The sequence below is a fragment of the Epinephelus fuscoguttatus genome, linkage group LG17 (assembly GCF_011397635.1).
Source record: "Epinephelus fuscoguttatus linkage group LG17, E.fuscoguttatus.final_Chr_v1".
Lineage (NCBI taxonomy): Eukaryota > Metazoa > Chordata > Actinopteri > Perciformes > Serranidae > Epinephelus > Epinephelus fuscoguttatus.
In genome coordinates, this window is record NC_064768.1 from 14,820,175 (window position 1) to 14,839,596 (window position 19,422).

Genomic DNA, 19,422 nt, shown 5'->3' on the forward strand with positions numbered 1-19,422 from the left:
AAAAATCAAAAGTTTTTATTACCATGTGTAAATCAAGATTCCTTTACACAGTGTAAAAAGACATCGATATGGCACAAAAACAATTTTATACCCTTGTAGTTATTTTGTAATGTAGATCAAGGGCAAATAATTTATGTGCAAAAAGCAAATAAACTTTATTCAGGCTCAAGATGTACATTCACAACACAGTTGTACAGTTTACAGCATCACTAAACGAGAACTGAGGCTACGTGGTACTGCACAAATTAAAAAGGATCACTTGGAGCATAATTATTCCTGTTCCGTTTTTCCCATGACATGTAAAGAATGCACATAAAATGGATTTAACAAAAATGGCAGCTCTGAGAAGCCATCAATAGACTTTAAAGTTTGATGTTGTTTTTGTACTTACGTAATACAGTTTTACACTAACGTTTAATTTCCGCTAAAGCTCTCACTTGCCTCCTCTTTAAAAACATGACTACCAGTGTTTAAATCTTGTGACTGAGTTCTTAGCTCATCCACAATCCCAGATACGCTGCCCAACAGGCCACGCATCCCATCCTCCATCTCTCCATGGAACTCCACCTCCTCAACTTTTACTTGTCCTCCTGTTGCAAGAAAAGCCTCCCCGTCTTCAAACCCATAGCTGTAGCTGTCATCCATATCTGCTGCAGCTGTGCTTGCGTTGTTGCTGTTGGCTGAGGAGCTGGAGGCAAGTCTCTCACATCGAGCCTGATGCCTGAGGAAGCTGTCTCTCCATATGACTTTCTTCCCACACAGGCCACACTCATAGGGCCGCAGCCCCCCGTGAGTCTTAAGGTGCTTGGTTAGATGGTGCTTCATCTTGAAGGACTTTGTGCAAACAGGACAGCCGAAGGGCCGCAGATTGAGGTGCTGCATCTTCACATGTCGGTCACGCATACTCTTCAGAGTGTAGGCTTTGCCACAGTGGCAGAAGTGGACTTTTCCAGTGTAGGGGGCACCAGCAAGAGACACTGAGGATGAAGAAGATGGGGTCGGGGGTGAAGAGGGTGGCTGAAATGCAGCAGAGGATGGAGACTGATGGCGAGTTGAGGTGGGAGTCAAAGAGCTACCCTGTCCCGCGCTGGTGGAGGGCCAGTTCACCTCTGAGCCTGCCATGGTGAAGTCTGGAGATGCAGGCACTAAAGGCCTCTGGGAAACCTGTCCTGTGCCATCTTCAATCTCATCATATGTCTCTCTGCTAAACGTGCCTTCTGTTAAACATTCAAAGTCAACGTCCTCCTCCTCATCGTCTTCATCTTCATCTTTACTGCAGCTGCCACCCTCTCCTTCCTGTGGCCTCTGCTCTTGTTGAGACCAGGGACCCGCCTGCCACTGGAGCCGAGCTGAAACTGGGCAGGAAGGACCCGAAACATCTACACCTGTTTGGCAAGCGTGATCACTGGGCAGGTCTGAGGAGGGATCTCTTCCCACCAAATTTCTCTGTGCTTTCTCCTTGATCTCCTCCACACTAGCTTTCCCCGAGGCTTGTCCAACAGCTACATTCTCATTTGAAACTGGATGGAAGTCTGCTGGAGAAATGTCAAACAAAATAAAATCAATTCATGCACAGAACAAGAGGAAGTACTGTGTGATTCAGCAGAGAAGAACGCCCACAATGTAAGGCTGTCTATCTCATCTCAATGCTTTTTGATGGCACTGGCCTGAATGTGCCTGTGCTACTCACAAACTCACAAGAACTGATGAAAAGAACATAATTAACATTTGAGAACTTTTGCTTCTTTTATTAAATGAAAAGAAAAAGGGTTTGATATAAATGTGTTTTTATTTCTCAGAAAGAATTTGAACCAAGAATCGTCTTGGCTTTAGTTCTTGAACTCATTCCTACCACACTTCAGAAGATGTCTTCTTTTTTGTCACAGATAGTTAATCTTCACATTCATCACAATAGTAAATTTAAGAGCAACTTTGCTAAATTTTCAAGTTGATTCCTACGGTTTGAGTACAGGGAATACATGTATATAAGTAACATTACAATCCCCTCTGCCTTCCCTGTATTAAAATATGCTTCCAGCTGCAAAAAATCTTTGGGGTTTGGCACAAGAAGGTCCCAAAGATTGCAGACTCTCCCAGTCAGTTTGCAATTATCTGCGTAATAACTTATTCCGGTGCCCCATGAAAAGGAGTGGCCTGGGAGTGGTTGCAAAGACATGGCACACAAGGCATTCTAGCTGTTGTAGGTTTTTCCAACATGTACATAAACCCTAGATCTGTTCAGTATTTCCACCACGCTACTCATAATGTACGCAGGGTTGTTACCATATAGTAAAAGCCATGTCACTGCTCCGTCCAGCAGACGCTGTATTTCCTCCTTTACCGACAACGCAGAGGGATGTCTGAACATCACTCATCTTCCACAGAATCGAGTTGCATGCCGACACTTAGAACAAACCGAACAGGCTGGACTGTTTACAGTCTCTGTTAGAGTAGATGGGATAAGTAAAAATAGCAAGTGTGTGCATAGAATCATTGAAGAACAAGTGTGCAAGAGTGTGGATTCTCCCTTGACCAATCAACAGACTGTAGTGTTTCTAGATCCACCTTTTAATATCAGATCAGTGTACTAGGTACCTCAACAGAGGGATGACGTAAAAATGGAACTGAATGGAACAGTTCTATTTGTACAATTCACAACTTTTGACAATGGAAACACAAAAATAGCCATTCTAATGTGTAATTAATTGAATTGAAGTGAACCAGACTGCTTGGTGCAAACAAGGCTTAAATAATTAGACATTTCTACACCAAAGACCTAGTTTTAAGAAATGACCCACTCTCCAGCAGTGAAGTTCCTCTTAAGAAAAGAATTAAATGTATGCCAGTAATTCAACTTTGTGTTTTAATTCAAATTTTCTACAAACCCATACATGAGTGCCCATAGTCTTGTTCTACTAAAGATTTTTTTTTTTTACTGTATTTTGTTAGACTGAGACGCATTATTTGTGTTTAAAGTGGAATGAGTTTTTTTATATCTTACCGCAGTGTCCCATTTCTGTGAAGCCTCCCTTCTTCTCCACCGCCGCTTCTCCAACTCCCTCATCTGCTTCAATCTCTCTCTTCTCCTTCTTCCTCTTCTCTTGCGTCTCATCACCGTCCCCGCTCTCTCTATTCTTATCGAGCAGTCTATCAGTGCTTGGCGGTGCTCCTCGCTGTTGAAACCTGGCTTTCTGCTTTGATGCCTCACCACTAGAGAACCCCCCGTGGTACCGACTATTGTGGCCAGCTCCATCATGAGCAAAATGGCTAGTTTTGGCATTGCTTGATACCCATGCTTCCTCACAGTTGGTGTAATCACTCTCCGCGTAACCAGGGAGAGCGTCCAGTTGAGAGTCGGCTAAGTGCTGGGCTGATGAGGGCCGTGGGCGCCCCCATCTAGGAAACTGCTGCGGGCGTCTCCATGTAGCTAAAGGAGGCAGGGCATCAGGCTTTCTCTCCTTCCGTCTTCCTTCCCTTTCCAGATATAAGCAGTCTGTGCTGCTTGGGGACTGCTGGCGAGACGCAGAGCCAGGTGGAGCTACTGCGGCCTCTCCAGGGGTGGCCTCTGCTGAGGGCCGGGGCCTCTTCAGGATCTCTGTGCATTTGTCCACAATGTGCCACATCTGGAGGAAACTGGCCACTGTGACGTAGTTAACAATGTCATCATGCACGATGCTCAGCTGGCCCGTGTAGGCAGAACTCAGAACGCTCTCAAAGGCCACTGGGTCCATAACTGAGGGGAGGGAAACAGTTGTAACATTCTTCAGTAACACCTGTTGAGAAATAGCAACAAAGACACACTTAGTTTGGAACTTCAGGACAAAAATATGGGGTGTGCAAATACAACAGTAATTTATTATAAATGAATGAATCTGTACACACTGATGTACCCTGGTTTACCTGGTCATGAAAGTAAGGCGAGGATGCAGCAAGCACACAGCGGTGGGCTCTGAACACTTGCCCTTGCACCTGGATGGAGAGGTCACACAGTCTGCCCTCTTCCCGCTGGTGATTCAGATTATCCAAAACAGCAGCACGGGCACCAGGGAAACACACCTGGACAGTCAAACCAGCTGGAGCAGCAGAAGCACTGCAGGTTGGATCCATGGTCACACAAAACTGTGGAGACGATTAACACATTAGAAACCGCAAAAGTGGTCACTTACCTCTCATATTTTGTTTCTAATGACACTCTTCCTAATGGTATACAGTTTTAGTGCCTATTCTGGGTTTGAAGGTTTAATCTTTTTTACAGTAGATGTGCATAATGTATGTAGTATTCTAGGTTTTAGGATTACTGCTCTATACGATGCATTTGTTCTTGAACTTCTTTTTCCTGCAGTTCAATTTTCTTGGGTGGCAAAAATATTTTTTTTTGGTCAGGCAGATACGTTTAAGGAACGTATGGGTTGGAGACAATCATTTTAACATCTTTCTGAAGACAATACTACAACACAAAGGGCAGGTGACGAAGGTAAAGGTAATAAAGGCAGATGCAAGACAATACTACACAGAACAGAAAACAATAACTGATATTTAGATTAAGATGAATTGAGATACGGACTCATTCAATTAAATTTTTTTTAATATTCTCAGAGAGGAGAAATATATAGTATTAATAAAACAGAGTGCATGCATAGAATATCTCATCTAGAGAATAATTACTGTCACACAGAGCTGAAACAATAAGTCAACTAACTGACTATTGCATCCACAGAAAAGTTTGTCTTAAAGAATTTTGACTGATTAATTATACTATTCAAGCAAAAATAAAAAAACAGAGAAGCTCTGGTGTCAGCATCTTAAAAGTGAATACTTCCTGTTTTTTTTTCTTATATGATGGTATGTTGAATTTTTGGGGGGTTTAAATTAATATTTAGACAAGACAAGCAAGCTGAAGTTGACGCAATGGGCCCATTGTCACTATTTTTTTTACATAGACCAAGCAACAAATGAACTGATAAACGGGGGTGTTGTAGTGGGGGAAAAGCGTGACTGATACCAAGGGTCCCTATGGGAGGGGGGTCCTTGAAAAGCCAGGAATGTTAAGTTTGGTTATGTTCGCAATTTTATTTTTTAATTAGTGACATAAATAAATGAAAATTGGCTGAATAAATTGTTTGAAAGACTGAACTTTGTATCAAAAAATGGTAAAAGCTCTCTGAGGCACCTCTCACCGATTAGAGGTGCACAATGGTTTAGTCTGTCCCTGCAATTGGATTTGTCTCTGAATGCAACTAGATCTGAGCGAGTGAGCACTAATGTACACTGTTGTGTCTATCCCCAGGAAAGGGATATCAGGGTTCCAACAAAGAAAAGATAGAAAGGAAAAGGAAAGAAAGTGAACTGTCAGTAAACAAAAAACAGTGCGTGAGGGAGACATGCATCAAGAGAGGAAGTGCAGGGGGCCCAAAGAGACTGCTTATGCATAGGGCCCCAAAGTTGGTGCTACAGCCCTGTCATAATATGACAGATTACTGATGATACAAAACACTTGTTAGTACTGCCTTACAAGTATTCAGTTTATATAAGATGAAATAAGATAAACAGAAGCAGAAGCAAATTCTCAGAGCTAATAAACTGGAGCAGAGGCTGAAATACTGACCTAACAAGTGATCGACTACCTTGTGATATTAGCTTAATCTTAAACCACTTGCTAAGCATTTTTCTGTCAGCCGGCTATGGCTTTATATAATCGACATGTTTCAGCCCTACCACAGATCATATTAAAGCAGGTAGACTGACAGTGGAGATATCAAATGATAACCAGCTGTGAGCATCCCAAACTGTATTGATTTGTGATACGAAGTCCAGGAGCTTCCACCTGATGATCACTAGCGTTACCACATTTAGCTATCTAATGTTAGCTTCCCAGTGTATGCAGCCTTAGGTTAGCTAACATGGCTCGTCGCATGAGCGGCTGTCGTTAAAAACAGTATTATTTACATGAAATCTGGTGAAGATTCGCTCATGTAACGTTATGCTCCTTCCTGCGTTAGCATGTAGCTAACCATAAGTCACCAACTTACGTTAGCTAGCTAGCTAGCAGTTAGCGTTAGCTTAGTTACTTTACCTTTGATATGTCAGTATGGCGACCGTTTTGCTTTTATATGTGGCGTCGCTGGCTACTGGCAGCACATCGTCAGTATTCGTGACTCCCAAATACAAAGCACCATCGCTTGTTTGTGTAAAAAAAAAATGCTAACAGCAGCTTGCCCGTAGGCGTAGCTGATGCTAGCTGGTTGACAAAACAGCATCAGCGATCCTCACACACAACGTGAGTGGGTGTTTGGTGTTAAATTATTATGAAATGCCATCACACTGGCCACGTTAGCCTGCGGCTGTAGCTGCGAGAGTATTTCACTAGTTTTGTAAAAGCTGAACCCACAGCTGTATGCGCAGTTATTGGACGTTATTGATCCAGCTAGCGTTACATGACCATCCCCTCTGTTGACAGGCAGATGCCATCAGTATGACCGCCCCGCCCCACCGTAGCTCAGTTAAAGGGCCATTTCACCGTAATATCAGCCACCACAAAAGCTTTACTCATTAATTGTGGTATAAACGCGAGGGGAGGCCCTTACAGTGGCGCCCAGACAAAGCGAGGCTACTATCAGTTTAAAAGGAGCGAGGAAAGAGCTTAACTAGTCGTCACATACTGGATGTGCTCAGTCATACACGCACGGCCGTTTTTTACCGCAGTGTATCTGCAGCATCCTCTGGTCGGAGCGACAGAGGTGCCGCTGTGGTAGCTGTGGCGTAGGAGAAATCACCGTTATCTGGCACAGGACCGTATCTGTTTTATGTTTTTTATTTTTTATTTTTGGTGGGCTGGCTTTTTTTGTATGCCCTCGCGTGCGCTCACGCAGTTTTATCTGCAATGCCCGCACGAGCGAAGCATCTCTTCCACGAGCGCGGGGTGATCAGATAGGTGATATTGAAGTCTTTCCACACTCGGCTGTCATTGCAGGAGAGGACAGTGTATGTTTTTGTCGAGACGAAACGAGAACAGGAGGCCTCTATTTCGGACAGTAGGCTCTGGTGTCAAAGATCCGATGAAGGATTATCAATAGACCATTGGACTGGTCTGTATTAAATACTGGTAGCGTGTAGCCTGTAAGAGGTAGCCATTTATTATCATAGAGCATGCAATTTAATTATATATGCACTGGCATTTAAGTGTATTTTAGACGGTCAGTCAGTAGCTTGCATGTTGCACACCATATAAGCGCACATTTATCATAGTCTTTGTGTGTTTGCCAACAGAAGAGAGCAGAGCATGTGGCCCCAGGCAGGTCTAATGATTGCTCTGTGCATCTCACATTAAGACCTCAGGGAATAAGATAATCAAATCTCAGGGTGTTGATCTGGGGAGCACTGTGAGTCACCAGATATCTGGATTGTTTCAAATGCTTCTTGATAATTAAAAGCAGAAGAAAAAAACTTGAATGCATATTGTTGAATAGGGATAAATCAACGGGCTGTGTCAAAAGCAGCAATAATTTGTGGCAATAAATTCAGCAACCAACAGGAAGCGGTTGCTGGCTTGAGGACTGTTAATACATCATACAAATTTAGGTGTATAAGAAAAGAGGATATATTATTGCACTTTACAATGCATGCTTAGCTGCAACAGTAGCTGCCTGATACATATATTGCATCAGCCTGCACTTTACTGATGCACAGCTTTTATCAACATAAAAGCACCAGTCTTCTTATGAAACCAAACAAAACCATTGCAAATATCTGTCTGATTATAACAAATTTTAGGGTGCTCAATTTATGAGTGTCATGAGGTTCATTTAAAGTTTCAACAGCAGTGTTTTTATTGCTCCATACAAGGAGTGTTGTTGTTAGAGTTACTACTTTTTGAGGCTCCTCGTCAAATAAAGCAGCTGCTCGACATCCGCTGACATGGCGTCAGTACACCTGCTGTTCCTTTTGCTTCTGTGCACCATGTTCGGTGAGTTGAGCTGATTGTCTGGAGCTTTCATGATTTGTTGCTACATCATGTTCCACCACCACATTAATGTCTATCTTTTTTTGTTACCAGTGTACCATTGTCATGGGGCCTGTGCAGAGGTGGATTCTGACACAGAGGCAGTGGCGGGCGAGGGTTTCAAACTGGGCTGCATCTCCTGCAAGAGGAGGAGTGAGGTGGAGGGTTCTGCCACCGTCGAGTGGTACTTCAGGGGGAAAGGAGAGGCCGACTTTGTCCATGTGAGTACAAGTCATTGCTAAAGGCTTTCTCTGTCTGATGCCAGCACAAAATATAACTGACACAGCACATTGTAAAGTACAGGATGCATTTGTGCCTCCAAAGGAGTATGAGTCGTGCAAGCATCCCTAAATCACACTTGTCCGAGGCTACATTCCTCAAGACACAAGCTATTTATATATGCATGCATATACACTCATGCTCTCCTCGTCTCTCTCACACACACATACGCCCTCAATCTCATCAAAGCGCCCAGTGCTGAGGTCATCGTGAGGTCCAGATGCAATCGATTGTGATATTTTACACCACAGAGATCATTATGAAAGCTCCAGAGATGACACACAGCTGTGGTGACCTTGTGTCGGACCCTCTGGGGTACATGCTGTGATAATGTTGTTGCTTATATGGTTTAGTATTGCATTATCTGAATTAATGTTGTGAAAAAAATTGGTTTATCAACAGATATCGATTCTGAAAATTTGAAACCGTTTCAATACTCATTTTCCGCAGTATCATTCACACATAAGTGCTATGTATTGTGGTGGAGAAACAACAACAACAGGCAGAGATCTTTCCAATAAAGACCTTCATTCATGTTTTACAAAGGTCGAGCTAGTCTGCAGAGTATTGAGTTGTATATTTTTTTTCGTACACAGTCAGGAGTCAGGCACAGAACCGAAGTCCTTTCTTTGTCTCAAAGTCAGAAACCTGGCAATGTCCATATTACAGGAAATTCAGATCTTACCCCTGGGCCAACAGCTGCGCGGAACAGAACACATTTTTTGGCAAAAATTAGCCTTGATGATCAAAGATTACACAAGAGTCCAGACACAGCTCACTCTCCACTCCAGTACTGCTCAATGTTGCTTTTATGGTGTACTCATATAGAGACAACAAATAAAATGAAATGTTGTGGGGTGTTGGTGGCCTAGTAGGTAGAGCAGGCGCCCCATGTACAAGGCTATTGCTGCAGCGGCCCGGGTTTGAATCCAGCCTGTGGCCATTTGCTCTCTCTTCCCCTTTCACGCTTACCTGTCCTGTCCATTAAAGGCAACAATGCCAAAAAAAAAATCTTTAAAAAAAAACCAAAATGTTGTGTATATTTTTATGAAATATACATGTATGGTTATGTAAAATATACCATAAGATCCAAGAGTGTCCCACAGTATTACATAAATAGATACATAAAGATAGACACAGACACTTCAAGCCAACCAGGGATGTGTTATAGGGCCAAATGCTTTGAAGCTTTGATCGTTGCTATGGTAATCGATGTCCAAATCAGCATTTTAATGCTCCGTTTTTTCTACACTACCATCCCAAAAACAATAATCCAACATAATTCATTATGCATCAACATTAATTATCAGTTATTCTCAAAAAATGATGATTAAACTTAGTGATAGGCCGAGTTTCATGAGTACACCAGTTTGACCACACTGTGACAGACCTACAAATATGCTAACATGATGTCGAAAAAGTCAAGCATCTGGAATAGTTTGAAAAGATGATCCCCAATAAGTCAAGTGCTAGATATGCCAGAGGAAACTTGCATATCACAATTCTACTTGGTAAAAACTGAGTAAAAGCAGCCGGTTTGCGAAAAAAAAAAAATTTCTAGCTAATGCTACTGCGGCCTGCAAGCTAACAAAGTGTCTAATTGTCATGTTATTTTAGATGCATCGACCAACACCCCTTTAACCTTCCATTAATTGCAGATAGTCAGCGCTCAAGCTTTGATTTGGGACAGCCTTTATATGTCAGTACTACTTGTGCTTTACTGGCTGAATTGATTCTGCAGGATTGATACTTAAATACTCACAAGCTCTTCATTTGGTATCGATTCCTTTAGAAAAAACAGCAGTTACAAAATGAATATATACAAAACATAGGTGGCGACATCACCTCCAAACGTTATTAGTATTTTTGTATAATCTTTGTGCCAAAGCAGCCCTGATTTTTTGCCGGCTCTTGGCAAATGACTAGGGAAACCTATGTGCCAACAGAACAGCCACACACAGTCGCACACTTCTGCATCAGACGTGGGAGAATGGCAGTGAGGAATCGTAACATAGTGTAGTGCCACCTTTCACCCTGTAGAAAAAAAATACAGCAAGATGCACTATTTGTGGAAAGAAAGTACCGCACAGCAGCAACATGAGTCACCTCTTCAAACATTTAAAAACAGCACAGTCTGAAAGTTAGAAGGAGGCTGAACGAAAAAACGAAGCTGCCGTAATAAGTTCGGGTAATTCATTTGTTATCAATGACCTGTATGCGTTGCGTAATTTACCTGTAAGTGTAATGATCTTTTTTCTTTTTTTAATGACAATTCATTTGAAAAATCATATACCCATTTAGGAAATGAGCAGCACTGGTGTGGCAGCACTAACTCCCCAGATTTCCCAACCACATAAAAACAAATTGCTTGTTGTTGCTCTTGTAAGAAACAAATTCCACAACAGCCCTCACAATGAAAAAACTCCTCCGTAATAATACTATAAACAAATGCTTCTTCAGCAATAAACAAACATATTTTCAATAGTTAACAAATGCATCTTTGATAATTAACAATGAAAGTAAACCAATAAACACAATCACAAAATAAAGCCAGTGGGTGCTACGTGATCATTAGGCGAACAAAAACTCTTGCACGAAAATACTCTGAACTGTCTTTTTTTTAAAGATATTTTTTGGGCATTTTTTGCCTTTAATGGACAGGACAAGTAAGCACGGGGGGGGGGCAGCAAAGGGCCACAGGCTGGATTTGAACCCGGGCCGCTGCGGCAACAGCCTTGTACATGGGGAGCCTGCTCTACCACTAAGCCACTGACGCCCCGGAAAGGTGTTCTTTGATAATCCCTACGTCTGGATTTCAGAATGCTCAAAGCCCCCCCTCATACAGGACGGCAAAAAATAGCAAAGAAATCTTAAAGGGGCCTAGAGACAAGTGGCTGACAATATCTGCTAACATGAGGTCTATATTAGATGGAGGAAGGATCAGTATGCCCTTAGTGTGCATTTTTTTACCTCTCGTAAGCCCTAAGAAAGGGTGTCATGTGCAACAGGTGATCTGAATTACCCTCCAGTCAACTCAGGGAATTGTGACATTCAGCATATATGAAATGGGACAAAGGAAATGATTGGAACAAAAAGTATCGCTATCTCATCAGATTTAAAAAGTTTGTAATCGCCCGTCCCTGATTTACTGTTTTTGTACATGTTTCTTTTACTTTAAAAAATTGTATCTGTTATTACTGTGTACACCATAGCACTGAGGGAACACAATTTCATTACCTGAGTATTGTATATGGAGAGAATAGCAATCATTTCTAGCGTAAACCTTGATATGAAAGCTTCTGGGACTCATGGGATCATCTGCTCTTATTACCATTCCTCGTTGACTCTTACACCATCCCACCCACGCCTGTCTGCACCCATGGCAGAGAATTAATTAAAATTCAAATAAAAGCCAGCCTATAACATTTTAAAAAAGGCCTTCATTGGGAAGTCACATTTTATAGCAGTACAAGAAACAGTCCAAGGAGCTAGGAGATACAAAGGGTGTGTCTATTATTATATTAGCTGCAAAGTGACTATTATAATAGTCCCTTTGCAGCTATCTGGCTATTGTATATACACCCATCCCTACGATTCTGAGATTTAAGTGGTAAATTAACGATAAAAAAAAGTTACAAATGTACTGCCAGAAAATCAGGTGATGTAGTTTAAAGTTTTACATGGTCCATGTGGTGGATGAATGGGTGAAGCATAGGACTTAAACACAGGAGACTGGGGAATTGGGTCCCCTCTGAGACAACACTGGCTTATTACTTTTAGACTTATTATTTTCAGTTTTTAGGATGTGTAAAGCTGCTGAATGGACACTGTGTTCAAAAATGTTAGTGGAATAGCTGAATAAACCAGTTTGGGTATACATCATATTTTGACATTGCGAGGAAACCCAGGAATATACACCCAATTGTAAATAGTATTGTTCTCTAAGGACACCTAGGTGTTAATAGCATGTGCCAAATATTAATCATCACAAAAAAAGAAGGGACATTACATTCAAGAGCTTTACACATTATATTTAATGCATTACAATACTGACTGTAGGCCGTACAGTAGGAGTTTTCTGTCATGGCAGAATTTTGATTAACTTTGATGTCTCTGTGGCACCAGATCTACACCTACAACGAGGAGGGCCCCACCATCGAACACGACCACTTTTCAGAACGTGTGGATTGGAACGGAAGTAAGAGGAGCAACGACATCCAAGATGCATCTATATACCTGCTCAACGTGACCTTCAACGACACGGGCACCTACCGCTGCTTCTTCTACCGAATCCTCTTCTACGAAAACTACGAGTACAACACTGTCGTCAGCAAGGTGGTCCACCTCAGTGTGGTGGCTAAAGGTACGATGAAATCAATTTAAGAGCTCTACAACCATTTTGTCTGTGATAAGAGCACACTAGTAGTAGGATTTGAGAACATAGCCTGGACAAGGTGAGGGTATACCAGGCAAGTATTATCGGTTACTATTCATAAACAGTATCACCAGCGAAAGTGAGAGTGAAAACCAATCCCAGATTTAGTCTTCTTCTGTGTTTTGCCTCGCTATATTTGCATGTTATTTTGGTGTTGTGTCCCTTATTTTTGTAGCTTCCTCGTGAATGCAATCTGCTTACAGTGTGGCATATGGTCACTACCTTTAATCAACCTACGTGTTGTACCCAGGAACATCCTGAACATAGCAAAAGAAATCAAGAAAATACAGGCAGATAATACACCATCATACACTTATTGTGGGTCCTAAGTGATGATTGATAGGGATTACTTTTGTCTATACATTGTTTGTACTCATTGTTGAACTCTTACAATCCATGTAATCGGGAAGGCTGCAATCACATGAGCAATGTATTGACAGGAGTAAAGAAGGAAGTTGTATAAAGAGAGAAAGTCTGTGTCAGGAGGCAGGTTGGGGTGATAGATGGGTCAAACAAACACAGGACTTTCCTTCAGGTGATCAGTGGTTATTGTCCGTGTGAAACCAAGTGAATTGTTGAGTTATTTTAATCTACACCCATCAGCCATTGTCACAGTGCAGTGCAATGTTCTGCTAGGAAACTTTTGGACCTGGCATTCATGTGGATGCCACTTGACACACTCCACCAACCCAAACACTGTTGCAGACCGAGTACACCCCCTCATAGTAACAGCTTTTCCAAATGGACACAGGACCTGTGGGGAGTGTCTGGGACTGGGGACTTGACAGCAGATCCTTTGAGTCCTGTTGGTAACAAGGTGGGGTGCTCGTGTGTCCCACATATGCATGATCAGATTTGGATTTGAGGAATTTCAAGGCCAGATTGAGGCTTTGAGCTCTTTGTCATGTTCCTCGGGCCATTCCTGACAAGTTTTTGCAGGGTGGCATGGCATGGTCCTGTTGGGGGGAGGTACTGCATTCGGGAAGTGTCGTTGGCATGAAGGGGGGTACTTGATCTGCAGTAGTGTTTTGGTGGGTTGAGTGTGTCAAGTGGTATCCACATGATTATAAGAACTTTCTCAGCAGAACATTGCATTGTAACAAAATGATCAGTGTTATTTACTTCACTTGATCGGTGTATGTCGTCACTATGTTTCCTAAACTTTACCAACGTAGCTTAACTAGCCCAAACCTAACCTATGGAACTTCATGTAAAGGACGTTACTTGCAACACCCAACCAGGTGTCTTTTCTTATACTTTCCCTATGGAACTTTACTTTCCTCACATTAATTATGTAACTTTACGTTAAATACGTAATGTGATGACACCCAACCATGGTTCTTTTCCTAAACCTAAGCTATGTAACCTTGTTTTCCTAAATCTAACCCATGTAACTTTTCATTATGATGTAATGTGACAACATAATTCACGGGGCTCTAATTCGTTGGATATGATGCAAACTGTTGTATGTGCATTTTAGTAAGATATCATATCATCAACCACTTAATATGGATTGTCACTATGTAAAAAGTCACACTCACAGGTAATAAGGGCACTCCACATTAATATGGAGGGTTTAAAGTAATACATAAACAGTAGGTGCCACTCCTTATACTATGTACAGTTTCTGTCAGCATATCCTCCATATTAGATGGTACATTCTTTGTCACTGTGCATATTGCAAGACTATAAGACCATAATGTACGTAGGAATGAGATGATGGTTCCTTTTAATTTGATGTAAACGTGATTTTACCATAAAAATGCTAAGACTCAGGTTAAGTGCATAGCTAAAATAACTCTTCAGAAATAGCAAGACAGAACTCCCATGTATTATCACAATGCCTGCAGTCTCACTGTGGTTTTATTGTCCACTTTGACTACAGCAGTCAGGATACAGTCCCAATAAGCATCAGTTCTTCTACAAATATTGAGTTTGAGATAGAATAAACCTAACAGTTTTAAATGACCGAATTCACAGGTAACATGTAGAATATCACAGAGAGGACTCCTAATATAATGCAGTTGATCAGACAACATTCTTAAAACATAGTAGTCACACTTACTGAAAGAAATCCCACCAGATGTAGATTGGACTTGGTAAGTCATCAACAGAATCAACAGTTGGTATTGATAAGGGCTGAATTCCAGATTTTCCAGAATTTCTGCTTTGTCAGGTTGCCTCTTTGGTGTTTGTCTAATTTCTCGCCTTCCTTGTTTTCACGTGTGCAGCGACCAGAGGAACAGCTTCCATCGTGTCCGAGGTGATGATGTATGTGTCCATCATTGGCCTGCAGGTCTGGCTCCTCATAGAGATGATATACTGCTACAGGAAAATAGCAGCAGCTGGGGAAGAAGCATTACGAGAAGCAGCGTAAGTGTTTTTATCACGTACAACTGTATGTGCAGTATGTACATACATGAAAACCTTGTAACTCCAGTTTTGGTTTTTAGTTTGATTGAAAGGACAACACTGCATAAGAAAATTCTGTCTTTGACTAATGCAAACCTTTCAACAACTTTAGCCAAAAATGTTTGGTCAAACTAAAAACGGCTGCATTTCCCAGCTCTTCAAAAGGAGACGCTTTGGAGATACAAGGTTTTTATCCAATATCAGGCGTGTGTGTTGTAGAGCCCACAACTGCTGGATTTTTAAGGCAAATACCTGCTTAGATTTTTGAGAATAAAAAAAATCCAGTAACGATATATCAGCCATTATTAGTTTTTAACATGAACACATGACATAAGAAACCATTTTTCCTTCTTTAAATTTGGTAACTAAAATTACACATTACAATTTTGTGTAACTTACTGGCCAGCACATATGCAAGTACTGATATATCGGTCAGGCTCTATGCTTGTAAAGCTTGAGCACACAATTCATTAACTCGTAAGACCCAGTTACACAAGCATTCAAAGCCAATAAGTGTCCAGTGGAATCATAGTTACAGTATTGTTGTACTCCAACTCTTAGACATTTGCTGTGAAAATGATGCTTTGAAAAGTGTGCATTTCCCCATGAATGCTGCCTTATTTTCTTCATACTCTGTCACTGAAGTCAAGTCTACAATTTAAACTTTTATTTTGTTACATCCTCTCTTTGGTTCGTATTTCTCTCTTGCACTGTTCTCTAACCTACTTATTTTTAAGATTATCAGTGTTTCCATTGTGTTTGTGTGTGTTTTCACCTGTGTCTCTTTGTCTCACGCTCCCTCCTTCTACTTGTCATGTTTTCGTCTTGTCATCCTCCTCCCTAGTAAAAACCAAACCCTCCCTCCTGTAAGTCAAAAAGGAACAAAAACCTGTCACACAACCAAAGCTGTGATGTTTTGTTTTTGCATTTTTCACCCATTTTTTCATTGTTCTATAGAAAAAAGTTTAACATTGTTTTATGACATTGTTTTTTCCTTCTCCTTCTAGAAATGCTGAATATTTAGCTATAGCCTCGGAAAGTAAAGATAACTGTGCAGGGGTGCAGGTCGGAGAATAGCACAGGTATGTTTGTGATGTGAGCAGCATCATTCCCACTTGTTATCAGTCCTGTCTGGGGCTGGGTATTGAAAATTCTACATTTGTTTGGTCCCCTCTAAGCTGTGTACATATCAACCATTTCAAACTTGACAACACAAACAATCTAAATGGATCCAATTTCCTGTTGAAATGTTTTGCAGTGTATAGAGACAGAGCGCATTTGAGCCCCACCCCCACCAGAGGAGAAAGCAATTCATTGCTGTCCCTTGACTTTGTATTGTGTGAAGGTGCCTCCTTGTCATTTAAGTGAATTAGCAAACAACAGAAAAATGCCTGAATGCTGCTGCTGTGTGGTGGGATGCACTGCTAACATGATAAAAAGCTTAGACTTAAGTTTTAATAAGCTGCTGACCCGAAAAAACGGCTTTTAGGCAATAAGACATGAGGAATCAGCAGGAAGATAAGGAAAATCTGTGCGATCCTGACATTCAGTGTGCCCAGTTTTACATGTGCAGCAAGCATTAGGCCTATGCTATTTTAGCCAGACAGACTGTAGAAGTAAGAGCTAACTAAGCTATGCAAAGCCTGGTTTTGATCATCAGTTAAATAACACTGAGATCAAATGAGAATATTTAGTTTGTCAATACACCTTTTCCTCTCTGGTGAACATAGGTTGCTAATATCATAGATACAGAAACATATATACCTATTTGTATTTGTCTATATAGATACGTATATACATCGATTAACCAAAACATTGAAACCACTGGTGGGTGAAGTGATTAACACTGATTATCTTGTTACAGTGCAGTGTTCTGCTAGGAAACCTTCGGTCCTGGCATTCATGTCGATGCTACTTGACGTGCTCCACCCACCTGAACACCATAGCAGACACAAGTGCTAAATGGTTGACGACAACCTACATTCATTTTAAACAACAACGCTTGTCAATGGCAGTGCCCCCCCAGCAGGACAGTGCATCGTGCCATGCCACAAAAACTGCTCAGGAATGACCTGAGGAATGTGACATAAAGCTCAAGGCGTCTACCTGGCCTCTAAATACCCCAGATCCCACTCTGATCAAACATTTGAGGGACGCACTGGTACTCCAGAGGTATCCTAGATCTATGGTGAGTCCTCCTTGGACCAGACTTGGCTCTGACCTGTCAAGGCATGGACACTGGACCTCTGGAAGGTGTCCTTTGGTGTCTGGTGTCAGGGCGCTACCATCAGATCTTTTGAGTCCTATGGGTTGTGAGGTAGGGTACCAGAATGTCCCAGGGGGGCCATAGTTACTGGGGAGTGCTGTTGCCATAATGGGGGTGCCTGGTCTGCACTGGTGTGGCATCCACACAAATGTCCAAACCCCAGATTTCCCAACAGAATGTTGCATTGTAACAAGATGATCAGTGTTGTTCACTTCACCTGTCAGTGGTTTTAATGTTTTGGCTGATCGGTGTATATACCTACGTATATTTGTCTACATGCATACGTATATATATCTATGGCTAATACAATCCTTTGACTTGCTGAAATCTACTGTGTGTAGCTAGCTTTTGTTGGTGTTTCAGCTCTTGGCTGCATAGCAGGCAGGTGTGGTTTTCAGAGTGTGATGCATTGTGCTCTGTTTCTATGTGAATGACATCAGCTGTAAAGATGGACCTAAGCTGTTGCCTGGCAATGCAATTCATTGAAAACCATCAAGGACCAAAAGCTGGCATTGACTACTAGCTCACATTCATCCACTCATTCTTTGATCAGTTCAAGTTGTTGAACATTTCCTTTGGAAAATAAGCTTATTTGTTTTTTTGCAGAGAGGTAGATAAGATAAATGTGAAATTTCTACACCTCAGTTTGTACGAGATATAATAAGTTAGCTTCAGCTGTTCCATCTGTTTTCAACCTTTGTGCTAAGCTAGCAGGCTGCTGGCTACAGCTTTACATTTACCGTTTAGACAAGATAAGTCCCAACAATGTCAGCATATTCTTCTGACTACTCCAAACCTGGTGTAGTCAGAAGGCTTGAGACTTCCTCGTTAGATTGTACATTAAATTAAATGATGAATAAATTTAGGCAACATTATTGTGCTGCTGCTTGTATTCAGGCAGCGTTTTCCTTTAAGAAGTTTGGCCTCCTGTGTTAAATGAAAAAAGGGTGTTGTATAAATCTAAAAGACATCAAAAGAATCTCAGTGTGACATGTAATTTTCAGTACCAAAACTCTTGTACCTGATCTCAAATGTATACCCCGCCCTAATTCTATCAATTTACTCAGCAGCTGCCATATGTCAAATTGCTGTTTTTTAGGCACAGCTTCCTCAAACTTATGTATCACACATCTGCCCTGGTGGTTTTCATGTACAGATTTTTGATGAAACTATTTTTGGAAGCCATTTAGTTTCTAATATTTACCCCATGCCATTACCATACAGCATATCAATGAGGGCAGACTAAATATTTGAACCATATAACACTGTTTTATACAGTTTCAACAAAAACTGAACATCATAACCTTCTTTTGCCACTTAGTTCTTACATTAGCTTTGGTTAAGTGCACCTCTGTCAACTTAGTGTGTATTTTAGAGGGTTCCAGTGTTTATTAATGAATTGGATTTTCTATAAACACAGAGGTTTTGAATCAGTGCCATTTAATCCATTAACACGTATTGTCTTTATCTTCAGGTTTCCTCCGTGGACAGAAAACATCCTTCCACCCTCTGACCTGCATGTAGACAACTTGGAGGAAAAACCCCTCTTCATCTCGAGCCTCCATTTTACCTTTTCCTTGGCAAATATCCCACACGGATATGACATACAAAGAGAGCATGGTACCAGCACTGTATATAATATCCTGCGCTGCAAAAGCATGTCCTGCACTTATTTGACGAACCATTATGCATTAATGAGCCACATTGTTCAGAGCATATACTGTACATGCAGTATTTCTTTAAGTATATGTAGTCACACATTTATATAAAAGGGAAGTGGTACTATGGGCGCCATGAGGCTGATTGTAAAAGAAAGCTTTTTACTAAATCATCACCACCCAATGTATGAATAATGCAACACACGTGTATGGTAATTTCTAAAAATAGAATGTGATGGACTATGATAGACTGTCTTTCAAGTTGCTAGTTGAACATTCAATGAAATCTTAAGGTGTACTAATAAAAAGTGAAAAAGCACATGATGGAGATGAAGTCTTCTGTTGATGCATGGCACAGAAATGTTGTTGATTC

At 41.3% G+C, this 19,422-nt stretch overlaps 2 protein-coding genes across 3 annotated transcripts; one reads left to right on the plus strand and one right to left on the minus strand.

The window, feature by feature from the left end:
- On the minus strand, positions 1-6,450 carry zbtb22a (zinc finger and BTB domain containing 22a). 2 transcript variants are annotated; one of them, XM_049601932.1, is made up of 4 exons: positions 6,074-6,450; positions 3,901-4,119; positions 3,002-3,773; positions 1-1,535 (listed from the first exon to the last, which is right to left on the minus strand). In XM_049601932.1, the coding sequence occupies exons 2-4, from the start codon at positions 4,105-4,107 to the stop codon at positions 415-417; spliced, it is 2,100 nt and encodes a 699-aa protein (XP_049457889.1). In that variant the 5' UTR covers positions 4,108-4,119; positions 6,074-6,450; the 3' UTR covers positions 1-414. The 2 variants fall into 2 exon arrangements, with proteins under 2 accessions (XP_049457889.1, XP_049457890.1); XM_049601933.1 differs by having other exon boundaries at positions 1-1,532; positions 6,074-6,448.
- A 104-nt stretch (positions 6,451-6,554) lies between these two features.
- Positions 6,555-19,358, plus strand: scn1bb (sodium channel, voltage-gated, type I, beta b). Its single transcript, XM_049601937.1, has 6 exons — positions 6,555-7,963; positions 8,054-8,220; positions 12,404-12,641; positions 14,945-15,086; positions 16,133-16,207; positions 18,866-19,358. Exons 1-5 carry the CDS (start codon positions 7,915-7,917, stop codon positions 16,200-16,202), a joined length of 666 nt encoding a protein of 221 aa, XP_049457894.1. The 5' UTR covers positions 6,555-7,914; the 3' UTR covers positions 16,203-16,207; positions 18,866-19,358.
- Positions 19,359-19,422: the final 64 nt, after the last annotated feature.

Bases quoted from the DNA above. Each gene is read 5' to 3' on its own strand.
- scn1bb (XM_049601937.1), top strand. From the start codon at position 7,915: ATGGCGTCAGTACACCTGCTGTTCCTTTTGCTTCTGTGCACCATGTTC. The intron at 7,964-8,053 runs GTGAGTTGAGCT...TTTTGTTACCAG, and splicing joins GCTTCTGTGCACCATGTTCG to TGTACCATTGTCATGGGGCC. The intron at 12,642-14,944 runs GTACGATGAAAT...TCACGTGTGCAG, and splicing joins CCTCAGTGTGGTGGCTAAAG to CGACCAGAGGAACAGCTTCC.
- zbtb22a (XM_049601932.1), bottom strand. From the start codon at position 4,107: ATGGATCCAACCTGCAGTGCTTCTGCTGCTCCAGCTGGTTTGACTGTC. The intron at 3,774-3,900 runs GTAAACCAGGGT...ATTTCTCAACAG, and splicing joins CGCCTTACTTTCATGACCAG to GTGTTACTGAAGAATGTTAC. The intron at 1,536-3,001 runs GTAAGATATAAA...ACATTTCTCCAG, and splicing joins CACAGAAATGGGACACTGCG to CAGACTTCCATCCAGTTTCA.